Source organism: Chenopodium album, chromosome 6 (genome assembly GCF_948465745.1).
Source record: "Chenopodium album chromosome 6, dcCheAlbu1.1, whole genome shotgun sequence".
Classification (NCBI taxonomy): domain Eukaryota; kingdom Viridiplantae; phylum Streptophyta; class Magnoliopsida; order Caryophyllales; family Amaranthaceae; genus Chenopodium; species Chenopodium album.
The window spans coordinates 906,293-932,128 of NC_137839.1; the positions used below are offsets into that span (position 1 = coordinate 906,293).

A 25,836-nucleotide genomic window follows, 5' to 3' on the forward strand; every position below is an offset into this window, starting at 1 on the left:
GCGAGCTAATCTAAGACATGAGCAAGCAAATTTGCCTTGGATTTTGTTGTGGGTGATCTACCCTGAATTTCTTAGAAGGATTTGAACATAATCGATACCAGCAGGGAGCTTAAGAGAGTGTCGATAATTTTTTACTATGATGGCCAAAAGCTGACTAATGATTGCCTCTTGACGAATCAATCTAAGAAAATTTTGAAAAAAAACAGTGATTTTAAAGAATTTTAGCTACAGAAATTTGGATACAATTACATAAATGTGTACGAAAATAGATTTTGATTATCAGAGTATTTGTGTAACTCGCACTTCTATATATACAACCAAAAACCTTACATTATTTTCTTTTTCCCACATTAATCAGTCATAAACTCAATAAATGTGATAAACTGATTACACTGTTAGTATAATATCATGGTCTACCTCATCCCTATAATTACTATATCACCTAAAACACTTCCGCATTTACATGGGTCAGATAAGCTGGAGATTACGTATTTACAGCTAAACAGGTCGAGCTCAAATTTCTTCAATTGCCACAACTCAAGCCTAACCTTGATGACATTATTTACCTGCAATAGAAACAAAGGATAGTATTTGGTTCAGAATTCATTCTGGGAAAACAAATTGCAGCAAAAGAGATATCTGCTGCTTGGAATATAGGTTGACAAACAGGAATATAGATATGCACGGTGGCACTTAAAACCGAAACCTCAATCTTACTTAGGTATAGCATAATTTTGCTACCCTGTTTATCAAGCATTAAGAATGATCAATGAGCCCTAAATCAACAGAGTTTTAGCACAAAAAATAACAATGTGCAGAATAATTATTATAATTTCACCTGACTGGGTTGACTCATGGCCTAAAGCGCCAGAAAAAAGGGGTGTTTTCACATAAGGCTTTCATGACGAAAAAGTTGCAAATTAGTATTTGGCATGAATAACAAGTTGAAGGCTAAAGTACAAGTTGTTTAAAATATTTTCCATGCATACTGCATACAAGATCTAACAGTGGAAAAAAACATAGGCAAGAGATTAAAAAAGGTAAGTTGAGCTACCCCAGCAGCTACTCACTCATCTAGATCCAATAAATTTGTTTATGGGAAACCACTTGGCAGTTACGTAGTATGAAAATGTCCAGACTCCAGATAAATGAAGATCACAAAGATAACATTTATACACTAGTTTTTTTTTTTTTTTTTTTTTTTTTTTTTTTTTTTTTTTTAAATGAAAGCTAAAGATAATTTGTCATGATTATTAAAGGTCTTCAGGAATTTGAAGAGTACAGAGTATTTAGAATGATAGGCATTGAAAGGCAGATCAAGCCCTGGAGTCGGGGAATACATGACCAGGAAAGTCACAAAAGTCAAGTTCAAGAAAAAGAGACTAAAATGGAATGTCAGTGGACTAATGGGCTACTGCCAAAAATTCTTTTTATTACTCCGTATTAATCTTTTACCAAAAGGTTTTCTAAACCCAAATGAGGCTCTGTACAAAATTACAAATGAAGCGAAATGGCTGTAAAAAAACTGTCTTTTAACAATTGCCAGGAGAAGAGGGAGCAACATCAAAGATTTTTTTGATCAAACAAAAAGCAGGGTAGAACTAAATCTTCTCATAACAGCATGCAAAAAAGAATTAATCTGAGTTCTTTGTTGTTAAGGAATACTTACATGATTTGGTTTCAATTACTTTTTTGTGGCATCAGTGAACATGGCTCGAGTCCAGTGCTCAATATCTTCAGTTTCAGATGGCGGTGGAGGAAATTTTGGATACTCCACTAGGTCCCATCCATCAAAGACGCTCTCATTCTTACTAGCATCAGCACTTTCATTGACATATAGAAAATTGGGAGCAAAATTTGGAAGGTTTTTATCCCACATATTTCTCTGCATGAGAAAATTAAAATGAGTATAACAATACAGAGTCTATAAACATAGAAATACTACCATGCAATTAAACAGAAAAACAACAATCATTCAGGAGAGAAAATAAGAGCAACATAAAAACTAGCTCATATTTGACGTAAATAAAATAAATGACAAATCAAGCATATGCGGTAATGCAAAACACTGCTGATTTTAAAGATGCATACAGACTAATGATTCTGGATTTCTGGAAAGAGAGGGGGGAGGGGATTGAGGGTGCCAGGCTCATATATCCTCCGTGCAACATGAAGTTTTAAGGCAACGTTTCCATATACAGCATCTATGATGCATTCTTTGCACGTAACACTTAAACTTGATTTCAGAAATTCGAGTGCCACACTGCACGACTGATGAAGCATCAACAATCAACATGTATCAATTGAAATCAAAATGTTCAAATGGGAAGACGGCGACATAATACAAAATCAAGACCAAGATACATAAAATCTCGCACATACTTTTTTGGGGGAGGGGGTGGTTGGGGAGGGTAGGAGGCTTTGCCATGCTTAGTAGTCCAAAAAGAAATACAGCAGAGTTGTAGCTGGAAGACATACCATTGCAGGTTGTGCATGAGCACTTTCCAGCATTGTGCTTGACATCATTGAATTCACATTCCACACAGATTTGTTCAACTGCTGAACTTGCTTACATGATCTAAAAAAAGAGAGTGGGAGAGGATGGTAAGAAATAGTCAGGTTTGTTAAACTTGGTTATGATATAAATGAAAAGGCAATAAGGAAGAAGCAAAGAAACTAATAAGAACTAGAAATTGAAACTTGGTAAAACAAACCCAGGAAAGATTTGATTACTTAATAAGCCTTCATGTATGGCAACTGTGTTCTCCCACTTGTGTGAGCCCAACGCTCTTCAATCTAAATCAGAAATGTCTTACATAATTCAAAAGTTTTTTTCTTTTTCATTTTGTTGGGTGGGGGGAGAGTAGAGCTAAAAAAAATCATCACAATTCTCCAGACAGAGATACAGGGGGAGGAGGGAGGAGGGAGGGGGATGTCTAGTATCTTAAATTATCTTTTTCACTAAACTACACATTTCACAAATCACACACATCTAAACTAATAATGAGCAGTGAATATCGTGCAACCCTATGTATGCAGAAAAGTCCAAAAAAAAGTGACATGGCAGGACTAGGAATACCAAAAAAAATAATACTATAATTTCCAACAAGTTCACTACAGTATCACAATCATATTGTATATCTGTAATGCTGTATTAATGGTTGAGGTAGATAGGCTAATAATCTCTGCTCCCTTCACATGCTGAAAATGCATCAACATAGGCTGATTCTAGAAATGATGCATATTATAGTCTATTACAGCAAACATTAAAAAAAGACTTATGCAATAATTTTTTGGGTTAGGATAGTATTGCTAGATAACCTTGAACACGCCATTTTCAGGGAGAAAACAGAACGGACTTCCTTGGAAGACGAAAGAGTTGCAAGCAAGTTTGCAAATGCTTCAAAAGTAGAAGCATCAGTGGGAACATCCAGGCACAGAGAATTATAACAGTATGCTGTCACACAAGCCACACTTTTCTTAAGAAGAGCAATCCCTTTCTGCAAATCATTGTGGGTCTCCAACGAATGAGGTGATGCACAAGAATAATTGAAACTAATACTTCCAGAAGGATCCAATTTGGGTTTCCTCTCAGATTCTACTGATGCCACTTCAAAATGGCTTGATCTCTCAGACCATGAGTTTTCTCCACCAGTAGTGCAACAATTTTGTCTGGGAATGAAAAGAGGATACTCATTGCTGCAGATAACAGAAAAAAAAATATCACAGTTGAGATGATTTATTAAGAAGAAAAAGCAACAATCAGGATATAAATCCTCAAGCATACCAGCTAGAGTAACACCAACTGTCCCTTTTTGTCATTTGGGGTTTGGAATGCTTTTTTACGAGTGAAAAAATAGAGATAAAAAGAGAAAGTAGAAAAATAAACTTAGTGGTCACATAAAGAATGGTCCACATACTTTGGGTCATCCCAATGAAGGAAAGTCGGGTAAACAAAAAGGAATAGAGGGAGTTATAAACTAATAATAGATTCAAAGCTAGATATTAAATTGATACCTTCGAGAGGATGGACGAGCATCCCAGTAAGAATCCCGTTGCCATATTCGAGAGCAAGAACCCTGAAGAGAGAATTAGGAATGTTGAATAGCAGCAAAAATGATAACAGCAGAAGAATCAAACTTATATGTGAAACACAGATAATAGATTCCCAACTATTAAATAGGACAGCTGAAATATAAGGTTTCTAAGACAATCAAGCATCTGAATGAGAACTTACAGCAAAACCAGAGTTGTGAAGTGCGGGCAGACACAGGACATGATTAACAAGATTCAGCAGTTGCACCATATACCTGTTTTGTTTATTGATTAGTATTTCATATTTAAACATTCCGAGAAAGTACAACATCAATATATGCATTAAATAATTTCACTGCATAAAACAGAACTCCATCTGACAAAGCAGGAACACCACTTCTCATTGAAACTCGTTTGTGCTCTCATTGAAACATTACACTTGCCACTTTACTTTTATTGCTTACATATTCACTTAATATCTTGATACACGGGACAAAAAATTATAATTTCTCAACCATTATATAGATAAAGTTATCAATAACTCCATTCATAATTTCACCCAATCACATCCAATGATAAAAATGAGATTCATAAAAAGTCATCCTATATACATAGACAACATGGTCACAATCCCTGTTATAGTTAGTAAAATCATAAAGTGTTACCCGCAATACATAAATATTAATGATGATGACATTTCTAACCAGTAGAAACATAACCCCCCCCCCCCCCCACCCCCCCCCACCCCAACCAAAAAAAAAAAAAAGTAATGTGTATACCCCAGAGATGCTGCTAGCTCCTCCGATGGAACAGAATGAGGATTCAAACCCCGTGGTAAACGAGCATTGCAAATTACATCATATTGGCCATTAAAGCCATCCTTCTTCTCATTATCCAACTTTACCTGAGAAAATCAGAAGGGAGTTCAGAGCACAGATTTAAGTATCACTAAATCTGTTTAAAGCAACATTCATAAGAAGCAAACCAAAATTTCAGCTTTCAGTAGAAACAGAATTGCTCGGACATTATAAATACAGAGAAAAAAAAAATAGGAAACTAAAAAAATAGCAACATATAGGCAATTAGGCATACATATTTAATCATAAGTAAAACTGAAAAGGTGAAAGAAATGCAAAGAGCTTTAACAATTATGTCCCTGGGCACAGTTAAAAGTACCCATGATATAATATCCAACTTGAAAATATTAAAGATGCCAAAACTGAAGAAAACAAAAGGGTTTATGGAACCTACCAGACGTTGTGGAAACAATTTGCAGATTTGTTTTATAATAACCGATTGTTTATGTAAACGCTCTGAAGTTATTGCCATCTACAGTTCATCAGAGAGAGCCATATGAACATAAGCCATTAAAAAAAAAAAAAAAAAAAAAACCCTATTAGCTGGCCTATATTATCTACTGCAAAATACAAAAGAAGCCTAGTTAAGGGCATACATAACAAAATACTTACATGCCCCAAACTCTGAGTACATATCCAATTAGGATAAGACTTCTCCAGCTGTTCAACGCGGTGTTTTTCTAACTAAACAAAAAATAAAGAAAATAAGAACGTTTAAATATATATCTGAAAGATTTTGAAACATACCAATTAAACTCTAAACCATGACACATCAAGGAACAATATGGAAGGAAGAGAAGGAGAGTGGGGGGCAAAGTGAGTACCATATTTTTAGAAAAATCAAGCAACCCATATGTCACTTTAAGATCACTAGACACCTTCTCCAATTTAGACTTCCCTGCCATTCATAATTTCATAAACCACTGTTACATATTCATGCCATGGTTAGCCAACAAAACCATAAGAAGTATGGAACAAGAACAAATCTCCAAACCATGCAGAAGTTGTTCTCTCGATTTACGTAGCTTCTCTTTAAGCCCAGCAATCTTCTCATTTTGCGTTATCTTCCAATTAATCTGCTCATCAGTCTTTCCCTATTGGACAACAACAAAACATATAAGTTTCCTTTTCACTATTTTCTTCTCTTATTTTTTTCAGTTAGACCACTCATACATACATGGATTCCACAATAAAAGTAATATGATGCTAAAAGAGCATGAATTACAACAAAACACGACTATCTCAATCATTAAAAACAATACTGCAGCTATATCTTGAAAGCGCAATAGTACAAATGATGTCCAAACCAGACAAAGGTGCAGCATCAGAGATCAGACTGATTTACGCGCCATTATGTCATGGAATTACCTTATGTAAACCGATTTTTTGTTTCTTTTTAGTTGATTTTGCTGCATTTGAAAAAATATTATCAAATACCCTACATACTCTACATTATGCTTCCTTCGTTCTTTAATAATTGCAATGGTTTCCTATTTGCGAAGATGCAAAAATCATTATTTTAATTGGCCAATGGTTCCCTCTATCTCTCTCGTAATCACACGATTCTCTATCTAAATCTCTCTCCTATCCTTAAGAACTATGCATCCAAGTTTCAATCCCTAGAAAATTGCGATTATTGAAAAAACTTATACAGAAGCATTGGTGATCAAAATTATCAGAATTTTTGCAATGTAATAAGAAATCAAACCTTGGCAACTAACTTATCAGTTAGCCTCGAGTATAGCTGATCACGGCGACTTCGTAACGATTTCAGCAAAGTGTAATACTCATTCAATCTGAACTCAATTCAATCAACCAAATTTAGTACATAAGAGACGAGATTTTTCAAGCTTAAACACTCAAAATCACAGAAATTTGGACTTCAATTTTACCTGTAATTCACACAAACAGTACAAATTGAAGCAAGATTTGAGCTTTCACAAATTCCACAGCAACAGGATTTACGATTCGTCATATAAACCTTCAAAATTAATCATAATCAAACATCAATTATGAAATATATAACCTTTATAAACCCTAAATCAACAAATTACGACTAAGTTCGTCAAACCTTTTTGGAAATTCAAATTCAAATTCCGGAAGAATTTTGAGGAGTAATTGAATTCCAGAATTGATGAGATGATGATTAAAATATGAGATTAAAGAATTAAGATTGATGAAGAATTAATTGAAATTGGGGGAAATTAAGGAAGAAAATTTGAAAGAGGTTTAGAAGTGGAATTGCAATGGAGTTTGTTTTTACAAGCAAAGGTAGAGACGAAGGAGTTGGGTCGGGGTGAATTAATAAACAATCCTTTTAAAATTACTTTTGTTTGGAATTTTGGATAGGGTCACAAACTTCCCGGTATATAGGTATCAATTTAGGTAATTGAGTCGGGTTTGATTTGGTCTAATTGAGTCCGATCTAGTTTATATTTGATTAATGTTAAATTATTGTGCTCACATTAATTGTAATCTGAATCGGATTATTATTGGATCGTGTCGGATTGAGTCAGATCGAATTAAAAATTATTTGATTAAATACTAATATAGATTATATTAGTTAAATTTGTTTACGTACTTGTACTATTAAAAAAAAAAATTCAATTATTATTGAACATCATATTATCCGAAATTTTGTATCCTAAAATTATTAGGTTACTTCGTTCTTTAATTGTTAGGGGAAAAAATAGCTTAAAAAAAATTCAATACATATTTTGGGTTACATATTTAAAATAGCTATAGCCTATAGGTGTTATGTATGAGCAAATAAAATAAAATGAGATTATTTTTTGTTATTATAGAGTGTTGTTAAATAGACTTGTATAAAATTAAACATTAAACCTTCAAGTTTATGAATATGGTAACTTTTTTTAACAAATATTTTAAACATAAGACGTACCATTGGAGTAGTGGACCAGTGGTTGAAGTTTAAGTATAATGAGCAGAGGATAGATTAATCTGATCTTTGTGCACCTCTTGCCCTTCTATGTTTTTTTTTTAATTACTCTCGTGATCTTCTTTCTTCACTCCAAAGAGTGTTCAAATACTTTCTTTAATTGTTTGAATTTGTTTTACAATAACGGATGAATTAGTTTCTCTATTAGAATAAGTTTAAAATGGTTGTACTAAAAAAACTTACAACAAATAAAATAAGCAATAGTATGAAGCATCTTATTCGTACGGTTGAATTATGTCAAAGTTTATTGAAACATATCATCATATTAAATGGCCATATTTTAATAAGTTATACGAGTAGCTTCTTTTTTCCTATTTATTTAAAAGACTATTAAAATTCCTGAGGATTCAATTAATAGTAAAAAAAATTAGACTTCAAACTTTCTTTTGCATGGTGGATTTTTAAATACTTTGACATAGTTATTTCACACTGATATCATGCGTAGTAATAGGTTTTATAACCTAATAGCAAACTCGAAGGGCTTATTTATACGTTGTACAAAGTAATATATAATGCCCTTGAAGCTCATTCGAACTATAGAATGCATCAAGTATTGTGTACCAACCACACCTCGAATGGTGTCAGGAAAACTCATCGCCACATACATGCATCAGTTATTTATTTTTTTAAAACAAACATGCATCAATTATTTAACCAAACCATAACAATTATAAGTGAAATATTATAAAAGAAAAATACACACCTTATTATTATTTTTATAAAAAAAAAATGATTTAACTCTTGACTAGATTTTTACACTCTTCTGTACAAACCTTAACCCCTTGGCTCTTCAGTAATCAGTACAACCTAAATGGCACTGACTTTAAAAATTCTATAATTCCTCAATTAATCTTCAACAAAGACTCGAATGGAATCAAAACAAAAATGCAAGCTCACAACCATGCTGTGACCTAAAGAATATGACTTCGCTAAATTGAACCAAAACTACGTACCAAACCACCTGCTCCGGTGCAGGGATCGGGGAAAAAAAATGTTCATCAAATAAATTTCTAATAACCCATCTATTACAAAAAAAAAAATAAAAAAAAATAAATAAATAAAAAGGGCAAGTTATTGGGAGCAGAAGCAGCCTAAAAACACTGATGCTGTCCCTTCACACCAAGATGAATGAAGTATCACTGCAGAAAAACACAGGATAGTCAGAATTGCTGTAAAGCAGTGAGATGAATCAGAAGATACCAAGAACTGTAGATGGAGTTCATAGAGTTCATACAGATTCATAAGGCAAGATCCTTCAATATGCAATTCCAAAGAAAACTGAGACCTGCTGACGATGCTCAAAACAAGTGCAAGGCCATTTTTAGCTTATTCTGCTTCCACTTAGGTAGTTTATAGAAAGCTTCTTTTGCCATCCCGAATTTTTCCTTGAACTCCGCTGCAGAGAGGTAAGTCTGCACAAACATAGCAAGTTAATAAGAAGCCTGAACTTGGTACAACCACGCTATTAGATGTTCAAATAAACTTTTTCTATGTGCTTTTTTTTTCCCCTTGGTATAAGGGGGTGGAAGCTCAAACAAGCAATAAGGAAACAGAAGAGACAGACCTCTCGCTTAGTGACATCAATATCAGAAATAGGATCAGTTGATATTGTCTTCAAACGATCATATGGGTATATGGTGAGTCCCTCCTCGTCTTCAGCCTCATCCTCCTTGGAATCCTCTTGTATGCTACCCATGGAATTCTCCTTGGAATTTGATTCCGGCTTTGGTGTTTCTTTAGGAGATTCTGTATTCACTTTAGCAGAGAACAAAGGATTCTTATAAGTTTGATACAGAGGAATAAAATTCTACTATATATCAACACAGAAACTTCAAGAATGCTCACCTTTACGAGAGCGGGGTATAATAACAGGTTCTCGTGGAGTTTGCTCAAAAGTTGAAGTAAGTGCTAAAATAGCAGCAGCTTTTGGAGCTGAATTGGCGGAATCTGGGGTGACTGATTTTGGATAAAGCTTTCTAACAACAGGAGGTGGTGTTGAAAGATTCCTGGTATTTTGGCTCTCAAAAGTAGCAGCAAGTGCATTAAATGCAGGAGACCTGCCTCTCACCCGCACACGGTCTGGGCTGAAAGACATACTCCTTGAACGGCCCTGTGATTTATCTGGCACACTGGACCTTCCCCCATATGATACAGGTGTTCTCCTCTTTGGTTTCTGGATACACATCAAATAATCAATCAGACAATACATAAAACAGAATCACAAGATAAAACTGTTAGCTTTTTCAACTATATCAAGCATACAACATTGACAATTGTGATACAAGTTAAATGAAATATAACGAGGATGGATATGCAACTGCAGTGGTTACTGAAGTGCACTTACATTCACTGAGGGGGTCCCTCCATTCTTTAGAGATGATAATTTTCTCTGGAATGAGTTACCATGAATCTGTCCCAAAATAAAAAATAAAATGTAAATTAAGTTTGAAATGATGCTTTCAATCATGAAATCATGCAAAAAATACTGGAATACTAACAGTTGATCTTTCCGCGTCCCATGTAAAAAAGCGAGTGAAGAAAGGGGGTTCGCCCCCTTCCATGACCACGTATATAGGCACTTTAGGGGAGAGCTTTTCTAGAAGAAAATCACGTTCCACAAATTTCTGTCACAAAACAAGATCACAGTTCAGAATTATCACAAGGGAACACATCCTGATAAAATAAAAATGTTAAAAGATTAGATTAATAGAAATCATGACGAGTACAAGAGTGGTATTGGCTCTACTAACTAGAAACCAAGTTATAAGAGGAATAACTAAATTCTTTGCTTTAAAAGTACAGGCGTACAGCACAATCTGTGGAAGGTTTTCTGTTAAGTCATCCTTCAGTGAAATTGAATAAACGAATGAATGATACAGTATTCATTCCAAAGCTCCACTAACATAAATAAATAAATAACTGTCACACAGCCCACTCTAGCAGTAAAGGTTCATCTAATCAACTATTCTCTTTTCATGAAAGTCTAGAAATGGATGGTGTGAGAAAGTGGGCCTCGAAGAATATTAGATAACTCAATTATGATTCAGCATTTTAGTAAGATTTTATTTCACCTCAAACCAAAAAAAAAAAAAATTAGATCTTTAGAAGATAGCTAGATAAATTCCAATAAGTGCAAAGGACGGCAAGTAAAGTGAAACTCGCATCTATAATAACAAATGAAAAGTTGCAGTAAGCTCAGATAAAACCCAAATTCCCAATGAATAAAAAGAATCAGGTTAAGTAATTAATTACCAAGTGAAAACAATGAAACCCTAGAGTAGATATCATGAAGCTAATAAGTAAAATTGAAATAACAAATGTTAAATCATCAGTCTTCTGATTGTGTTTTTATACTCTTTATAGTTCTTTGGAGGATGTCCCTTTATTTTAAGAGTGTTTTTTAAATGATTTATAGTATGACTGATAAACTGGCAGACAACTTTTCATTACTAGCTTTCAGTGGTGTATTTGTCCTCTTCTGCTGCATTACAAGTTCTCAATACTCTGATCCAATCATATATTTCTGTCTTAAATATTAATATAAAACAGCATTGCAATATTTCAAGACAATCTGCAGTGAAGTCTGAAGCAAAATATAGCTCCCTACAAAGTAAAAAGTTACCTCCCCGATAGTCAAAGCTTGCATTTTGGTCTTGGAATCCACTTGTTGTCCAACCCACACAAATATATCCGAGTGACAATCCAATATAAAAATATCTTCAGTCATTAGATCATCCTGAGAGAAGTTATATATTTCTGCCACCTGTGATTAACATTAAATTAGCTGATATTTAATTGAAAAAACTAAAACCAAATATTAAATTATGAAAAATTTCACAGTTATGCATCGTAAAGTGATCAATACTACCAAATATTCAGAGGTAACTCAACAAAGTCCATTTCTTAACTTGCAATCGCAGATATTGTCATGGAATTCACTATGAGAGAAGTGAGTCTGCACTCATAAAGAAATTAGAATCCCCTATCGTAAAGTTATTTGGTATTAGTTACTCCATTATGAGTCCAAGACAATCAACAATAGTCACAAAATATGTATTCACATAGTATTGTAGTCAGACTAGTTGATAACTTTTGCAGGGCAAAGAAGTGATTGTACCACCACATCAAGTTCTCTCAGATTTTGGGTTTTAGAACTGCAGCCTACCAGTGTTTCTATAGTTGACTACTAGTAATATTGCTTCGAATGAAATTGAAAAGGCCCACGAATTAAAATTTTTTATGAAAAGTCATCCCACTTTCCTTATAAAGGACTGAAGGTGCAGAAGACTACTCCAGTACGATACATAAAAATGCTCTTGTCCAAAATTGCACACCACTAGTCTAATCAGGAAAAATGAACTATAACAGGAGTGTATCGAAGATAATAGTGCTTAAATGTAAGAGAAACTTGCATAATTTACACACCTTCAAAACTCCTGGGGACCAACAGCAATTCATCAACCAGCAATAAAAGAGAAAAGAAAACAGGAAAATGTCAGCGGATATATATATATATATTAAAAAAAAAAAAGTCATATAAGATAGAATACATAATACTAATAATAATGCTTAAGACCTTTAGAAAAGTGGACAGAAAATAAATGAGGATCATTTTCAGGTTCTCTAGCAATCTTCTGGCTTGGGTATTCAGATTTCTCTCCTAGCAACTGCCAGAACAGTTCAGATTCTGCTCCTTCTTTTTGTGTTTTGCACTGCAAGTTTGGCTGCAGAAAGACATGTAGACTAGAATAAATTATTGGTTCTATCAATACTAAGCTAGAACTCCCCACAACCCAGCTAGTATAAAGTACTAAGTGGTGAGCACCCCAGAATCCAGATGGTGCCAGAAAATAATCTTACAAATGTAAAAAATAAACTTCAATAATAATAAAAATAACAACTAAAAAATTAATGAGCAACACAAACTAAACAACAACTTAACAAGGAATCACCACAAATGAAAGAAACAAGTGATCTCTCCTTGTCTTCAGGGGTTAGAGTGGAAGAGAAAGATTTCCCAACCTTGATGATATCCAACTGCCTCTCAACAAGTTCCTGGTCCTCTGCTGACGTGAGATTTCCAGACCATGAAAATACAGTGGAGCCACTATGCAATATGTAACAGTATGAAGAATTTAAAGATGATGGTACCTGATGCAATTAACCATGATTAGATAAATGAAAGTAATATGAATAAGCAGATGATGATGAAAATTGAATCTCATGATAAAAAAATAAATAAAATAAATAAAATAAAAAAACACAGATTATAATCGTTGAGAGCTTGAACACAACCCAAGCATCTCCTCACATCCTTCCCCCTTGCCCCAACAAAAATAATAGGCCTATTTTAAGGAGCCTTTGACAATTTCAGAAGATCTAAACTAGAAATAGAACTTTTAATCCTCCTTCCTGATGCATTAATACCTCAGAAAATAAGTTCTTGTCAACCTTTCAAACACAATCTTCCACTCATATTTAGGGGTGGGACAAAAAGGTATATCTCAATGCCTTTGATTACTATTCCAAGCCGCCATCTTTAGACAGAAACATCCATTAATTGAGGACATCCTAGAAATTGATTTTATTTCAAAGGTTGGGCTAACACCAAAGAACATGCCAATTTAGATTTAAAATACATACGATAATTATGTGGAGGAATAAGAGCCAGATTGCCCATTTAAGTTTCCTAGGTACATCATAGTTGCTAAGGTCAAATTACACTTTGAAGACTTTCACAAAGAGATTTTGCTGGAGAAAGGCTATAGTCTTAACTATTTCCATAAATACGCCATAACTATGCAAGTGTAAAAAATACAGTAAACATACACACCGGATCTACTTGAATAGCTTGCATATTTTCAGGTCCAGAACCCTGAACTCGAAACAAAGCAAGTCCATCTTCTGTGTATGTGTCATCAGTAACCTCCTTCTCAGCAATGTAATTTTTGTATCCTTCACTTAGTCCACCCTGAATTTTCATGAAATTTCATCCACAATCAAAGTTGAGATACTAATGAATATTTTACTGGTAAGATTGAAAATTTTGAGTAAATACACACCTTGAAAACAATAAAACTTTGAAAGATGGCAAAGAACTGGATTGGCTCACTTCCTTCGTAAAATCGAGCCTTACAAAAAAGAGTATTGAATATTAGTTCCAGGTTATAAAAACAAGCCTCGTCAGAGAAATGTGGAAATGCTTGTGTAACAGTAATGATATGGTACCTGAGTGGGCACAAACTTCATGTTTTCTACCATCTTGGTAGCCAGAGTTGTGGCTGATATTTGTTCCTCCTGTATGCATAAACAACATGCACGATCAGTGCAAAGCAAGGAGGCCATCACATATTCACGTGGCCACAAATTATTTGAAACTGTCTGTATGTGTGTATTTGTGTGGATATAAAAATAGAAACGTAATACAAATAAATGAATAATACATTCATACATGAAAAGGATATGAAAAGGCACCAGGATTAAGAGCACTATTTCATATTTGTTCAGATAAAAATCATTTTCACCTTGCCGAACTTTATTTTTTTGATGATTAATCTGTGCATGTGACTAGTTCATGATGATTATGGGCATTATTGCCTCACACTGATCGAAGCAAGGGAATTACTGCCGTCACAAAGGGTTATTGGGCAGTTTTCTATTCAGACTTGATTTTGATATTTAAGTCCGAGATGGCTACAGCTTACTGTTTTAGATATTCTTTATGGTTCTGGGAATTAAAGGGATGTTAAGGGTTTATATGTCTTATAAAAAGGTGTCATTAAAAGCTATCAACCTCCCAACTTTGGACCAAGTCAAATACCCTGAATCATGTAAATCTGTGGGTTCCTGATTCTTTTTTTTGTTTTCTCAACTAATGTTTATTGTTGCCTGTGTTCCACATATATCAAACACCAAAGTCGTGTCCTCTACACCTGACTATCTTATTTACCAGCCTAAAATTATCTGTACTTGTTTGCACCTATGACCTATTAGAACTTATTGTAATGGTTTTATTGGCCCAAAGCTTAATTTGTATGCACTTATATTGCCTGACATAAGTTAAAATAAGGTTATATTGCCTGACATAAGTTAAAATAAGGTGAGAAGAGAGCTTACGCCTATCCTCAAATTCATAACAGCAATGCTACTCAATAATCAGTCATCTTTTGGAATTTCACATCAAATTTTGATTCTAAGTCGTAAATGCATTGGTGGTCGAACAATTGCAATTTCATTTCATTTTCCAAAATATACTTCTGATCCAAGCAAGTCTTTGACTGCTAACTGTGCTAAGAAACAGAAACTTTAAATACTAACCTCAATGCTTTGCTTCCCAATCCATGTTCCAATAAGTTGTTCCTCCTTATCTTCTCCAGGGTAAGAGTACTGAAAGATGTAGCAGTCTCCACTGTAGAACTTTGACTGATCAGAAGCAGAGAGGAGACTCTTCTTACTACCATTGACACGCCAAACCTGTACAACCATTGTAAACAAAAACATTAGAAGCTATAACAAGATTGTTACGCCACTCATGGGATTTACAGCAGAAGCAGCATCTGTGAGTGTGGGCAAAAACATTAGAAGCTATAACAAGATTGTTACGCCACTCGTGGGATTTACAGCAGAAGCAGCATCTATGAGTGCAGGAAAAGTAATGTGGTAGCAATTGCTGTATTTGGTGCAATGTTGGAGAAGAGCGTCAATGTAGGTGATAAAGTTGCACACTGATACCAGAACAGTAAGAATTCAAAAGTTGGAAATATATCACACTTCATGTTTGCATTTAAATAGAAAATCAACTGTTGCTCATCTGTCCTTAGGTTCTTTCTCTTTGGCACTCACCTTTATCCTAGTTTGGGTTAAGCTAGGTCCATGTTTATTCTGTAAGAAATGTTCTTGTAGCTTGGAAAAGAAGGATGAAGATTGGCCTGCTGAATAATGGAAGACGGTTCTGCTAGAAATTTGGTAATATGCTTTAAAAGAATTCAAGTACCCATTTCAAGGAAGCTTTTGTATAGCTGAAGTCAAGGTATAGCATCTAAACACTACTTTACAGATTTTGATTTTAAAGATAATTAATATCACAAATTCACAATAGCTTGAGAACTTTTTCTAATCAGACCTCCTTTGGTGTAAGGGTCACATTTCTCTTAGTCTTTCTACTACACATGTTTTTATAAACTATATAAAAAAAAAAAAAAAAAAGTAGTTGAAGCGATTAGATATAACAAAATATTCTTTTTTGAACATGTTCCCAAGATAAGAAGAATAAAAACAAGCAAACAAGTCAGCCTGAACTAATTGTTTGCTTGCAAACAATTTACATGAAAAAGGTACATGCAAAAGTCTTTTGGAACCAGAAATGTATTTCATAAGTGCTTCATACCCACATTTGCGAAAATAAAAATTGACAGGTCCCTATGTCAATAAAATAATTGAGTAATGACATGTCAAAGTCAGAAATTCAAGCTCTGGCACCCAGAACTAGAAACTTGTCTGGATAAAATAAATCTGACTGACAAATAAAGATAATGGCATCCATACATACTATACCTGCAAATTTCCTGTGCAGTCAATGTAAACTTGAGGCACATCCTTTGCAGGTTCAGCTTTCACAAGGCCCTTTACATTGACACCCTGGCGTTTGAGAAGAGCTGGATAGACAAAAAAAGAGTTGAAAGTTTCAAATGCAAAAGCATATGAAAGGTAAATTCTGAATAGAATCATGATCCAAAAAAGAAGTGAAATAAGGGCTAACTTGTGGCACAAGAGCCTGACTTTCAATACTTTTCAAAAACTACATCAGAAAATCCCAATCACTTACCAGCAACCTTGCCTCTTCCATCTTCAGATACAGCAACCTCAGCAGTTGGAGGCCATGAATCAAAATTTGTTTTGAAGGCCACTGTCTCAAATCCCTCAATTACACGGATTATATGAGACTTTGATCGGTCAAGGCTCCGAAGCAATTCCTGTTCATAAACGACACGAGAAATAAGAAGGTATCCCATATCAACATAGAAAGAGATAAAATAAGGATCAAAACTTACTTCTGCTGCCCCACTTGCACTTTTTCTCTCATCAAGAGTGGTACTTCTTCCTATCCATACAAAAACCTCAGTACCACAGTCCAGAATATAGCATTTATTCGTATTTAACATATCCCTTGTTAATGAATCAGATTCTTCTGGTTCTGCCTGTCCCTTCTCAACGCTTAAAAGACAAAAATAAAACACGAGCAGAATCAATTGGTTGTTTTAAAGCCAAAACATTAATATAAGAGCCAAAAGTAACAATAACGAATAAACCTTACCGGAAAAGCTTGGCAGGAGTAGGATCAGCACTCTTGGGACCTTCACTAGCTGTTTTCCTTGGTAGCGGAGCAAACCCGCCAAAAAAACCCCAAAATTCACCAGATTCAGCATCAGCCATCAGTTTCCCATCCTCTGTAAAAGCATTGAAGCACATAAATCTAAAAGCAACCACTAGTTACAAACTTAATTTTTAGATGACTAGATTTTTCAAATACAAGAAAAGTATCGTTGGATAGGCATCATCCAATATATATATATATATATATAGGGGAGGGATCCGGTGAGAATAGGTTCATATGTGAGAATTCATACTTATATGAGAACTGATTTTAAATTTAGAACATGTGAGTAAAAGTTTAGAACATACGAGTAAAAATTTAGAACATGCGTCTGAAATTAAAATTTAGAACATCTGAGTAATAATTTAGAACATCTAAGTAAGTAATATGTTTAGAACATTTGATTTAAGAATTATAACAAGTGATTAAAAATTTATAAAATCTGTTTTATGAAATTTTAAACATATGAGTAAAATTTAGAACATTTGATTTAAGATTATGAACATGTGAATAAAAATTTAGAACAAACAAATATAGAATATAGAAAGTGTGAGTAAAAAATTTAGAGCATACGAGTAAAAATATAGAACATATGCTTTAAAATCTGGAACATATAATTAAAAATCTTATAACACACATTTTAAAATTTAGAACAATCAATCAATCAATCAATCAATCAAAGCCTTAATCCCAAAAGTGGGGTCGGCTAAGTTAAAATTTTGGAACAAGTTATTTAAAATTTATGATATTAAACTTAACTAATTTATGGTTTAGAACATGTGAATACTAAATTAGAACATTTGATTTAATTTAGAACACCTAAGGAAAAGTTTAGAACATCAGATTTAAAATTTAGAACATACAAGTAAAAATTTAGAACATAAAGAGTGTTCTCACATAAGAAAAATTCTCACATAAGAAAAATTCTCACGAGAGCCTCCCCCTATATATATATATATATATATATATAATAAAAAAAATTAAAAAAAAATAATAAAAAAACTTCAATTATGTCTTACATTAGTAACTGACATTCCAAGAAAAACCCAGGAAGCATAACTTCAAAGAGAAAGGAAAAAGGAGTTTCTACTCTATCGTCTCTATGCCGAATAACCGGACAAAAGTTTATTAAGAAACTTGATTTCAGAAGACATTATCATTCCTCACTACCCACCACATTACAAATAACCAAGAAGCTGAAAGGCAGAGGACTTATTACCATCTATGCCTATTTAAACTCACGAGAAGAACCTGCAAGGCTGCAACTGCTACTCTGCTAGTACTCCAAACATAGCAGGACATATCCCTTGTAAAAGCTGATGCCACTAGCGGCACTAGGTAGCAAGCTTGCAATACTTTACACACACACTTGAGATTTACTTCATTAACAAGATACATCACAGTATCACACAGAGGCATCATTGGCTCTTTGAGCCATTAACCCTTCAGGGCTTCAACTGTTGCAGGCCTTTAAGTAGCAACTTTAGGCAGAGACAAGGAAAAAGGCAAGACTTAGGAGACTTATGAGTTAGGAGTACTTTGTAGGAATCTGCAGAAAAGACGGAAAAATTTGCCCCCTCGCGCTCTCAGGTCCATAAAATCCAACAAAGAACAACAAATTAACGATAAAGAAGGCCTAGGCCCAATAGATTATATATTTTCCTATTGTCGACATTCCAGGGAAGGAATACCACCATTTACCATCAGAAAAGATTGGATGGAATGACAAATAAAAAAAAAAGACGACAAAAATGAGAATGGAGAAGACCTGATCCCATGCTCATACTCCAATATACCATCCCCTACATTAACTCCTTAAAATTGGACCTAATATAAGAGGCAATATAAACAACCTAGGTTCACTTTAGAAAAGCCTAATTTCGTATAAGCTTGTAATAACTTCGTGCAGAGAGGGACTGAATTTCAAAGCAATATTCCACTAAAGAGATTATTATTGTCACCCATCATTGCTAAACTAGACCACACTCTTTGATTTAAAGCGGAAGTATAATAGTGAGATGTTTTAGACAAAGAGATTGCAACAAATTAGTCACCTGATGTTGTCTTTTTATAGATATAAGCTCGTAGAGTTCATCCATCTAAGAAGATACACTTACCAATTGCAGCTATATCACATTTTCCATGATGATTGTTGTCTTTAATATACTGAACAACTTCCAATGCTTTAGCTCTCTCTTGAATGGAAGAGTTGGAGCCATTGAATTGAAAAATTTTAGATTCAGTGTCCAAAATGAATATATCATCGTGATTTAAAGAGGATCGAGCGCAAGGAACCTGCAAGCACAATATCATGCCATTAGACAAAAACAATGACGCAGGTCAAAGGCACATATAAAACCAGTGGCCCATGAATCCATCATCATATCAGTGAAGGTCATTAACTTGCCTCGTTTACATGAACTACATGTTTCCCTCGGCAGACATAAAGGCGTGACTTATATTCTTCAGCTTCATGATGCTTGAAACCAGATGCAACTCCCCCTTCCAGGGGGATAATACATGGTTTAAAATATGAAAGAAACTTCTCAGTTTCATGGCCCTGCACTTCTCTATATTGAACAGCGCGACCTCCCAAAGCGGCATCTAACTCCACAGTTTTTACAGCAGCAGCACCAGCTTCATCCTATTTGATGAAAATCAATGTTTATAACTTTAAATATGTAACTCATCCCACAAAAGTCTCTGTATTAGAAATTTTAGCAATTAACAAGGTCAAAAATTTCTACTATTCTTGTCAACAGTTGTTCCATACAACAGTTGTGAACAAATTGTATATAGACTTACTTGAGAAGTATCTTTACCAAGCCAATAATGTATATCTTGACGCAATGCACCACTCTTTAATGCTGTTGTCTAATAAAGCAAATAAAAAAAAACAACATTAGAGTTTGTAAACTACAAAAATTTCCAGGAAAAGAAATGCAGCTAAGTCCAAGCCACTCAAAACAAAGTAACAGGACTAGAACTTTAACAGTACCAGGATGAAGGAGGGAAAATTAAGCACAAGGCAAAGTTCCAAACAATATTTACCTTCAAAACAATGTAAGAATCTCCCGTATAAAACTTTCCATAGGATGAGCTCGGGACACGTACAGGTCGAAAATTCTCAATGCGCCATATTTCCAATCCTCTACAAGTTGTCAAGGAAATAAAAGTGTTGTGCATCATAAAAATGTACTTCATAACTTTTATACGGCATAAGCATCTTGTCTTTGTTACCCACATCATAGTTACAGATTCTAGTTCGTAGACCATATAGACCTTATAATATCACTGATTGCTAAACAAAATGATAAGGCCAGAATATTCAATGTCATTATGTTTAAATTAGTTTGTGCAAAAAACAAATATACATGGTCCTGAAAACCAAGATTAGGATGGCAGCAGGACTACATGGTCCTGAAAACCAAAAAAGGTTGCTCCTACAACATTCACTTGAGAGTTGAGACTATATATGGATGGCTACTATTAGAGTACATATTTAGAAGAATTTCACAAAGACCTCTTTGGCTGATCCGAAAAGGATTGTGAATATTCGCTAAGCAAGTTGTTTGCTTAATTTTGAACACAATTTCCCTCTCCTATAATAATCTCATCCAGTAAATAACCTGTTTGAAACAAACTATAATCACTACTCCCTCCGTCCATATATAAATGGCATTTCACTTTCCGTCTTAACTTTGATGATGAATTGCTCTCAAACAAGGTTGATAAATTCATAAATAGTATGCTGCTAAAATTATACTTTGTAACTTTCATAATATAATCTTTTATAACTTTCATCATTACACTTTAAGAGGAATATGTAGTCGGAGTTTGATCTCCAGCAACAAAACATAACGTGTTCAATAATGTAGGGAGTATAAACATTCTCCCATCATTTTGTTTCTTAATTAAGATGTTGCTTGTTAAAATTTTAGTTCAGACCACTTGTTTTATGAAGCACATCTTTCATTCTTGACTTCAAGGAATACAAAGAGTCCCAATAATTTCTTCAGACTAACCATAATCGCATTATTCACATGATTATTGCAGGTCAAATGACATTAGCATAAATTTTTATGTTAGGTACATCTTGATCATGATTTATGAGTATAATAGTTTTAGATTTCTGCATATGTTTATGCAACAGTTTCCTCAAAAAAAAATATGTTTTTGCAACAGGAGATGTAAGATAATACTACAACTAATAAATAATAGGAAAAATTAATATGAATAATCCTACTATTGCATCTCTTCTCAGTTTAATACCTACTACATTTTACCAAAATAATCCAAACATTAGGCATACTCTTCTCCAAAGATCCAAAATGACTTGCAACCTGTAAAACAAGTACTAGTTTATTTTTTATTTTTTGTTATCACTCTTCTTCTCCCTCCTATCTTTCCTCTCTCCATCCTACCTGACCCCCCACAATTCCATTATACCCACCACCCAACTTCTTTCTCCTCCTTAAGCCACGGTTCATCACTCAAATTCTCTCTTATGTTTTCCCTCCATCCACCATAGTCACGTTCATCACCACCACTCAACTACTCTCTCAGTCTCTCCTCATCTGCTACCCTTCATAGATGCCGACCAAAACCACATTCACCACCACCATTTTACAACACATCAATCATCAATTAATAGCCAAAACCATGCCCACCACCTACTACCCACGTTTGTCTATCCACATAACCAAAACTACCACCACCATCCCATATTCCCGTGACCTAACATCCACATAAACACTTTTGTCATTATCATCATCATCAAGTAGACGGTGTGGGAGGCCACAAAGTGATAAGGATTGAGCTAATCAAGGTCAAAATTATCAATATTTTGGTGAATATATTATGCCCACTAGTTTAGGGATTTATGTTTGTCAATTATTCTGTAAATCACAGCCTAATTATTCTCATCGTATATAAATACTTGTGTAAATTGAATGGAATAATCATCCCCATCTATTCAACCAGTTCGAAAAACAATAAGTTCAATTGAGCAAAAATAAGATCAAGGCAGCAAGAATAAGATGAAAAGAGAATGCCCTAAAATGGTAAAATAAGTAAAATACAAAGTAGTTGAATATATGCGTAACATATTAATGCAAAAAAGAAGGAAAAAAAACTGAAGCAGATACTCAAATATATTAATAGAATAAAGGATACGCCTTTTGACCGGCTCCCTGGAATGCTGGATCAAGATCTCTCAGGGAAACAGACATACTGTAGGAATTAAGATATTTTCGAATAGATCAACAACAGAACTTTTGAATCAAGTAGCAGAAAAAAAAACCTGGGAAAAAAATACAAAGAATGCATCAGAAAAAGTTTAAACTGCTTTGCATTTCATGTCACATTTCTCCCTAAGAAGGAAGAGGAAAAAGACAGAAATGCCAATAGAAATAAAGCACAAAACAAATGATAGAATTTTTTGACAATTAAAACAGATAATCAATACTGTAAATTGGAATGCTGATTATCAAAAGAAGCATCAACATTTCTAGCTGCTTGGAAAAAAACCAAAGAAAAAGTATAAACAACAAAGATATGCTTCAATAGCTGAGGTACTTCTAAGACCTGTAAATGAATCTCCTTAACTATAGGACAGTCCACTATAATCAAATTAATGGGAAGCCTTTAATCTTTTATTACCAAATTCTGAGGATATATCTCTTGTATCCAATATAAATGTTAATTATATAAAGAAGAGATCTTTATATGCAATGCTAATTAACTACTGAATTTGTGCATGCTCTCATAGCTTGCATCATAAAAATTAGGTGACAGTTGTGTTCCAAACTACCATTATAATGCTCTCTTCAAGAAGTAAGGAACTAATTTCAATTATGAGATTGAAGTCAACCAATATATAACGGCATTTGGCCCTTTGGCAGTTTGGTGGCCTTGGTGCTAACTTCATTCAGTTAAATCAAAGCAGGTGAAGTTACTATACGTTAAATGAGTAAATCCTTAAAATGAGAAAGATGAGAAGGATTCTATATGCATATATGTTTGATTGAATGTGCATATATTTTGAACCAAATGTGCAACTTCTATCCACTCAAATATGATTTATCTTTCTTCTCCTTGGATCCCAATGTGTGAGTCTGTGTGTGTGTTAAAAATCTTAATCCTTCTCCTTGGATCCCAATATGTTTGACAGTGTGTGTTAAATTCTTCTCCTTGGATCCCAATATGTGTGTCAGTGTGTGTTAAAAATCTTCTCCTTGGATCCCTGTGTGTGTGTGTGTGTGTGTGTGTGTGTGTGTGTGTGTGTGTCACAGCATAGCACAATAATAAAAGAAATTGTGATCGGTTATCCATATATCCTCTCTCCTTGCACCTTCAGGCACCCCCTACTCCACTAGGATATAAAGTTTTGCTTATTAGCAAGGCAGGCATACTCCCTTGACAGTTTGTGACTAAATTTTGGATAATAAAATATTTCATCCTGAATCTAAGTGATACAGCATTGGTTAGAAAAATGAAGTTGGAGATTCTTCAGGCAACTAGCCTGTAGCGCCATTCCAATTGGTTTATATATAAAGCTACAAGTATCTTTCATGTAGACATAGGTGTACTAAAACCCCCTCAATAAACACAGATGGACAACCTATCCAAAGATATTATTACCCATCAAGGGGCAATACATTTAAAAGTATTGATAACAGGCACCATCTTCCAGCTGCAAAACCCAATACCAAAATTATTTCCTTCACCAGAAACATTGGACAGATCTACAGTTTAGGCATTCTAAATGATATCAAATCAACGAGCCTATGGGAAGGGGAAAGATAAGTCATTTAACAATCTTTGTATGCTGATAATAGATCACAATATCCACCTTGGGGCCTGTATGGTTTCTGAACAAGCAGACCTCTGCTTTTCTAACAGATTCAACTCCACACAATGTTTGTCCATGCTAATTGATACCCTACCTTGCAATCTACATTGAACAACAAGCTTGGATGTTTGTGCTCCAGCCATATGCACAGCACAGGTGCCTATAACTCAATGCAGCACTTCTCATGACTTCAACAAAGTATCAACAAGTCATAAAGGCACGAAAGAGAACCCCAAAACGAGTGTTACTATTACGCAGACACCTCATTAATATTGACCTTGTCTTCTCAAAGACTCCTTATTTAAAATGCTTTCTAGTATCCACAGAAATAGCCCCAGCAGATAGCACAGAACCTTCGATACCAACACCAATCTATTACTGACCTCTGAACCAAATGTACTGCATAGAGTCTGGTAAAAGCTCAAACTAATCCTCTGAAGCTTCAGGATAATGGTGAAACTATCATCCTCATCCCAACAACCACCCCCCCCTTCATCCCCCGCAGGACCAAAAGATCGATTCAATAAGCCATGCAATATACTCTATTACATCAACAAGTTCAAGAATAATTTTGAAGCATTAGGCCAAAGTTGACAGTTAACAACATAAAACATGATGAGAAGCGAGGCATGGCAGACAGCAATATGTGGATAGACTACCAAATCCACGAGGCATTCAGCTACAGTAAAAGGCCGAGGCAGCAAACACCCAATCCAATGGTCTTGGAACTTGCAAAGAAAAGGAAATGACGGCATTTGGTAGATACTCATCCAAAAACAAAACCCTTTGAGAATGGCAACCAAGTAGACAATTCATGTCATCCAAATCTCAAAGAAAATGTCATTAGCCGGTGCCGTCACGCAGCTTGGCTCTCAATCAGACACAAGGAATGGAAATTGGAACATACATTTTTGTTCGATCTCGAAAATGCCAAAAACTCCACAACCATCCAATCTAAACAGACAACATTTCTTTCAAGACACTGAAATCCACCCCTCTTCCACCTTATTAAAATTCAACAAAACCCAACCAATACCATTGAAATCCACACCCAACACACCCATCAAATACAAAATGAGCTAAATTACATTCACCCAAAAAATACCCTTATCAATCTAACCCGTTTCTCTGGATCAACATTACTCAAACAGATCAAAAAACCCAAATTCAACAAGAACCCACCTCACCCCACCCCAGAAAAAAGTAGTCAATAGATTAAAAACAAATAAAAATAACAAAACAATATTAATTCTAACACACCCAAGTTCTCAAAATTAACAATAAATAGAACAAATCTATCAAATAAAAACCAAAAATTCTCAAAATTAAACAAAATAAATAAATATAGCTTGCAGCAAAACAAATTAAAAGAAATAAGTCAATAAATTTACCTTATTACAAGAAGACGGTAGAAATCCAAAGCTAAAAAAACAGCAACAGTTCAAAAGATTCAACCTTTGATGATGAAATTGTGAAATGAAGACCCTTGAATGGATTTGGGAAGAGAGAGAAAGTAAGGAGAGAGAAAGAGAGGAAGAGAGAGAAAGGCGTTTGGAGGGAATTATGAGAGTGCCAGGCGTGCTTATCACTAACGGCCCCCACAATACAGAGATGATCTGTTGCAAAAACAAAAATTATATTTAATTAATTATGCCAATAATTTTGGGGGTAATTTAATCTTGATTAATCATAAATTAATCAGAAAATCAAACATACTTTTGGAAATTAAAATCAATGAAATGTGCCCAGATTTAGAGAG

At 34.5% G+C, this 25,836-nt stretch overlaps 2 protein-coding genes across 2 annotated transcripts; both read right to left on the bottom strand.

Annotated features, from left to right (window-relative positions):
- Positions 1-258: 258 nt before the first annotated feature.
- Positions 259-7,196, bottom strand: LOC145634182 (uncharacterized). The gene is made up of 14 exons (XM_081685598.1): positions 6,964-7,196; positions 6,785-6,873; positions 6,601-6,688; positions 5,887-5,986; positions 5,717-5,790; positions 5,505-5,576; positions 5,287-5,364; positions 4,815-4,939; positions 4,238-4,310; positions 4,018-4,079; positions 3,322-3,699; positions 2,479-2,578; positions 1,670-1,885; positions 259-566 (listed from the first exon to the last, which is right to left on the bottom strand). The coding sequence occupies exons 2-13, from the start codon at positions 6,865-6,867 to the stop codon at positions 1,685-1,687; spliced, it is 1,434 nt and encodes a 477-aa protein (XP_081541724.1). The 5' UTR covers positions 6,868-6,873; positions 6,964-7,196; the 3' UTR covers positions 259-566; positions 1,670-1,684.
- Positions 7,197-8,572: 1,376 nt separating this feature from the next.
- LOC145635500 (villin-4-like) lies at positions 8,573-25,685 on the bottom strand. The gene is made up of 24 exons (XM_081686788.1): positions 25,469-25,685; positions 22,400-22,526; positions 20,276-20,375; positions 20,030-20,098; positions 19,632-19,868; positions 19,342-19,519; positions 17,165-17,297; positions 16,902-17,064; positions 16,676-16,823; positions 16,405-16,505; positions 15,169-15,324; positions 14,080-14,148; positions 13,914-13,982; positions 13,685-13,822; positions 12,874-13,002; positions 12,428-12,575; positions 12,277-12,287; positions 11,474-11,614; positions 10,350-10,475; positions 10,196-10,261; positions 9,697-10,024; positions 9,416-9,606; positions 9,086-9,263; positions 8,573-8,990 (listed from the first exon to the last, which is right to left on the bottom strand). Exons 2-23 carry the CDS (start codon positions 22,453-22,455, stop codon positions 9,150-9,152), a joined length of 2,871 nt encoding a protein of 956 aa, XP_081542914.1. The 5' UTR covers positions 22,456-22,526; positions 25,469-25,685; the 3' UTR covers positions 8,573-8,990; positions 9,086-9,149.
- Positions 25,686-25,836: the final 151 nt, after the last annotated feature.

What these genes read in the sequence shown, in the direction of transcription:
- LOC145634182 (XM_081685598.1), bottom strand. Translation starts at nt 6,867, where the DNA reads ATGACGAATCGTAAATCCTGTTGCTGTGGAATTTGTGAAAGCTCAAAT. An exon ending in TTGATTTTTCTAAAAATATG is followed by an intron (nt 5,577 to 5,716) that starts GTACTCACTTTG and finishes TTTTTTGTTTAG; the next exon opens with TTAGAAAAACACCGCGTTGA. An exon ending in AATTGTTTCCACAACGTCTG is followed by an intron (nt 4,940 to 5,286) that starts GTAGGTTCCATA and finishes TGATTTTCTCAG; the next exon opens with GTAAAGTTGGATAATGAGAA.
- LOC145635500 (XM_081686788.1), bottom strand. Translation starts at nt 22,455, where the DNA reads ATGTCTGTTTCCCTGAGAGATCTTGATCCAGCATTCCAGGGAGCCGGT. An exon ending in ATGTGATATAGCTGCAATTG is followed by an intron (nt 17,298 to 19,341) that starts GTAAGTGTATCT and finishes ATGCTTTTACAG; the next exon opens with AGGATGGGAAACTGATGGCT. An exon ending in GGGACGCGGAAAGATCAACT is followed by an intron (nt 10,262 to 10,349) that starts GTTAGTATTCCA and finishes ATTTTGGGACAG; the next exon opens with ATTCATGGTAACTCATTCCA.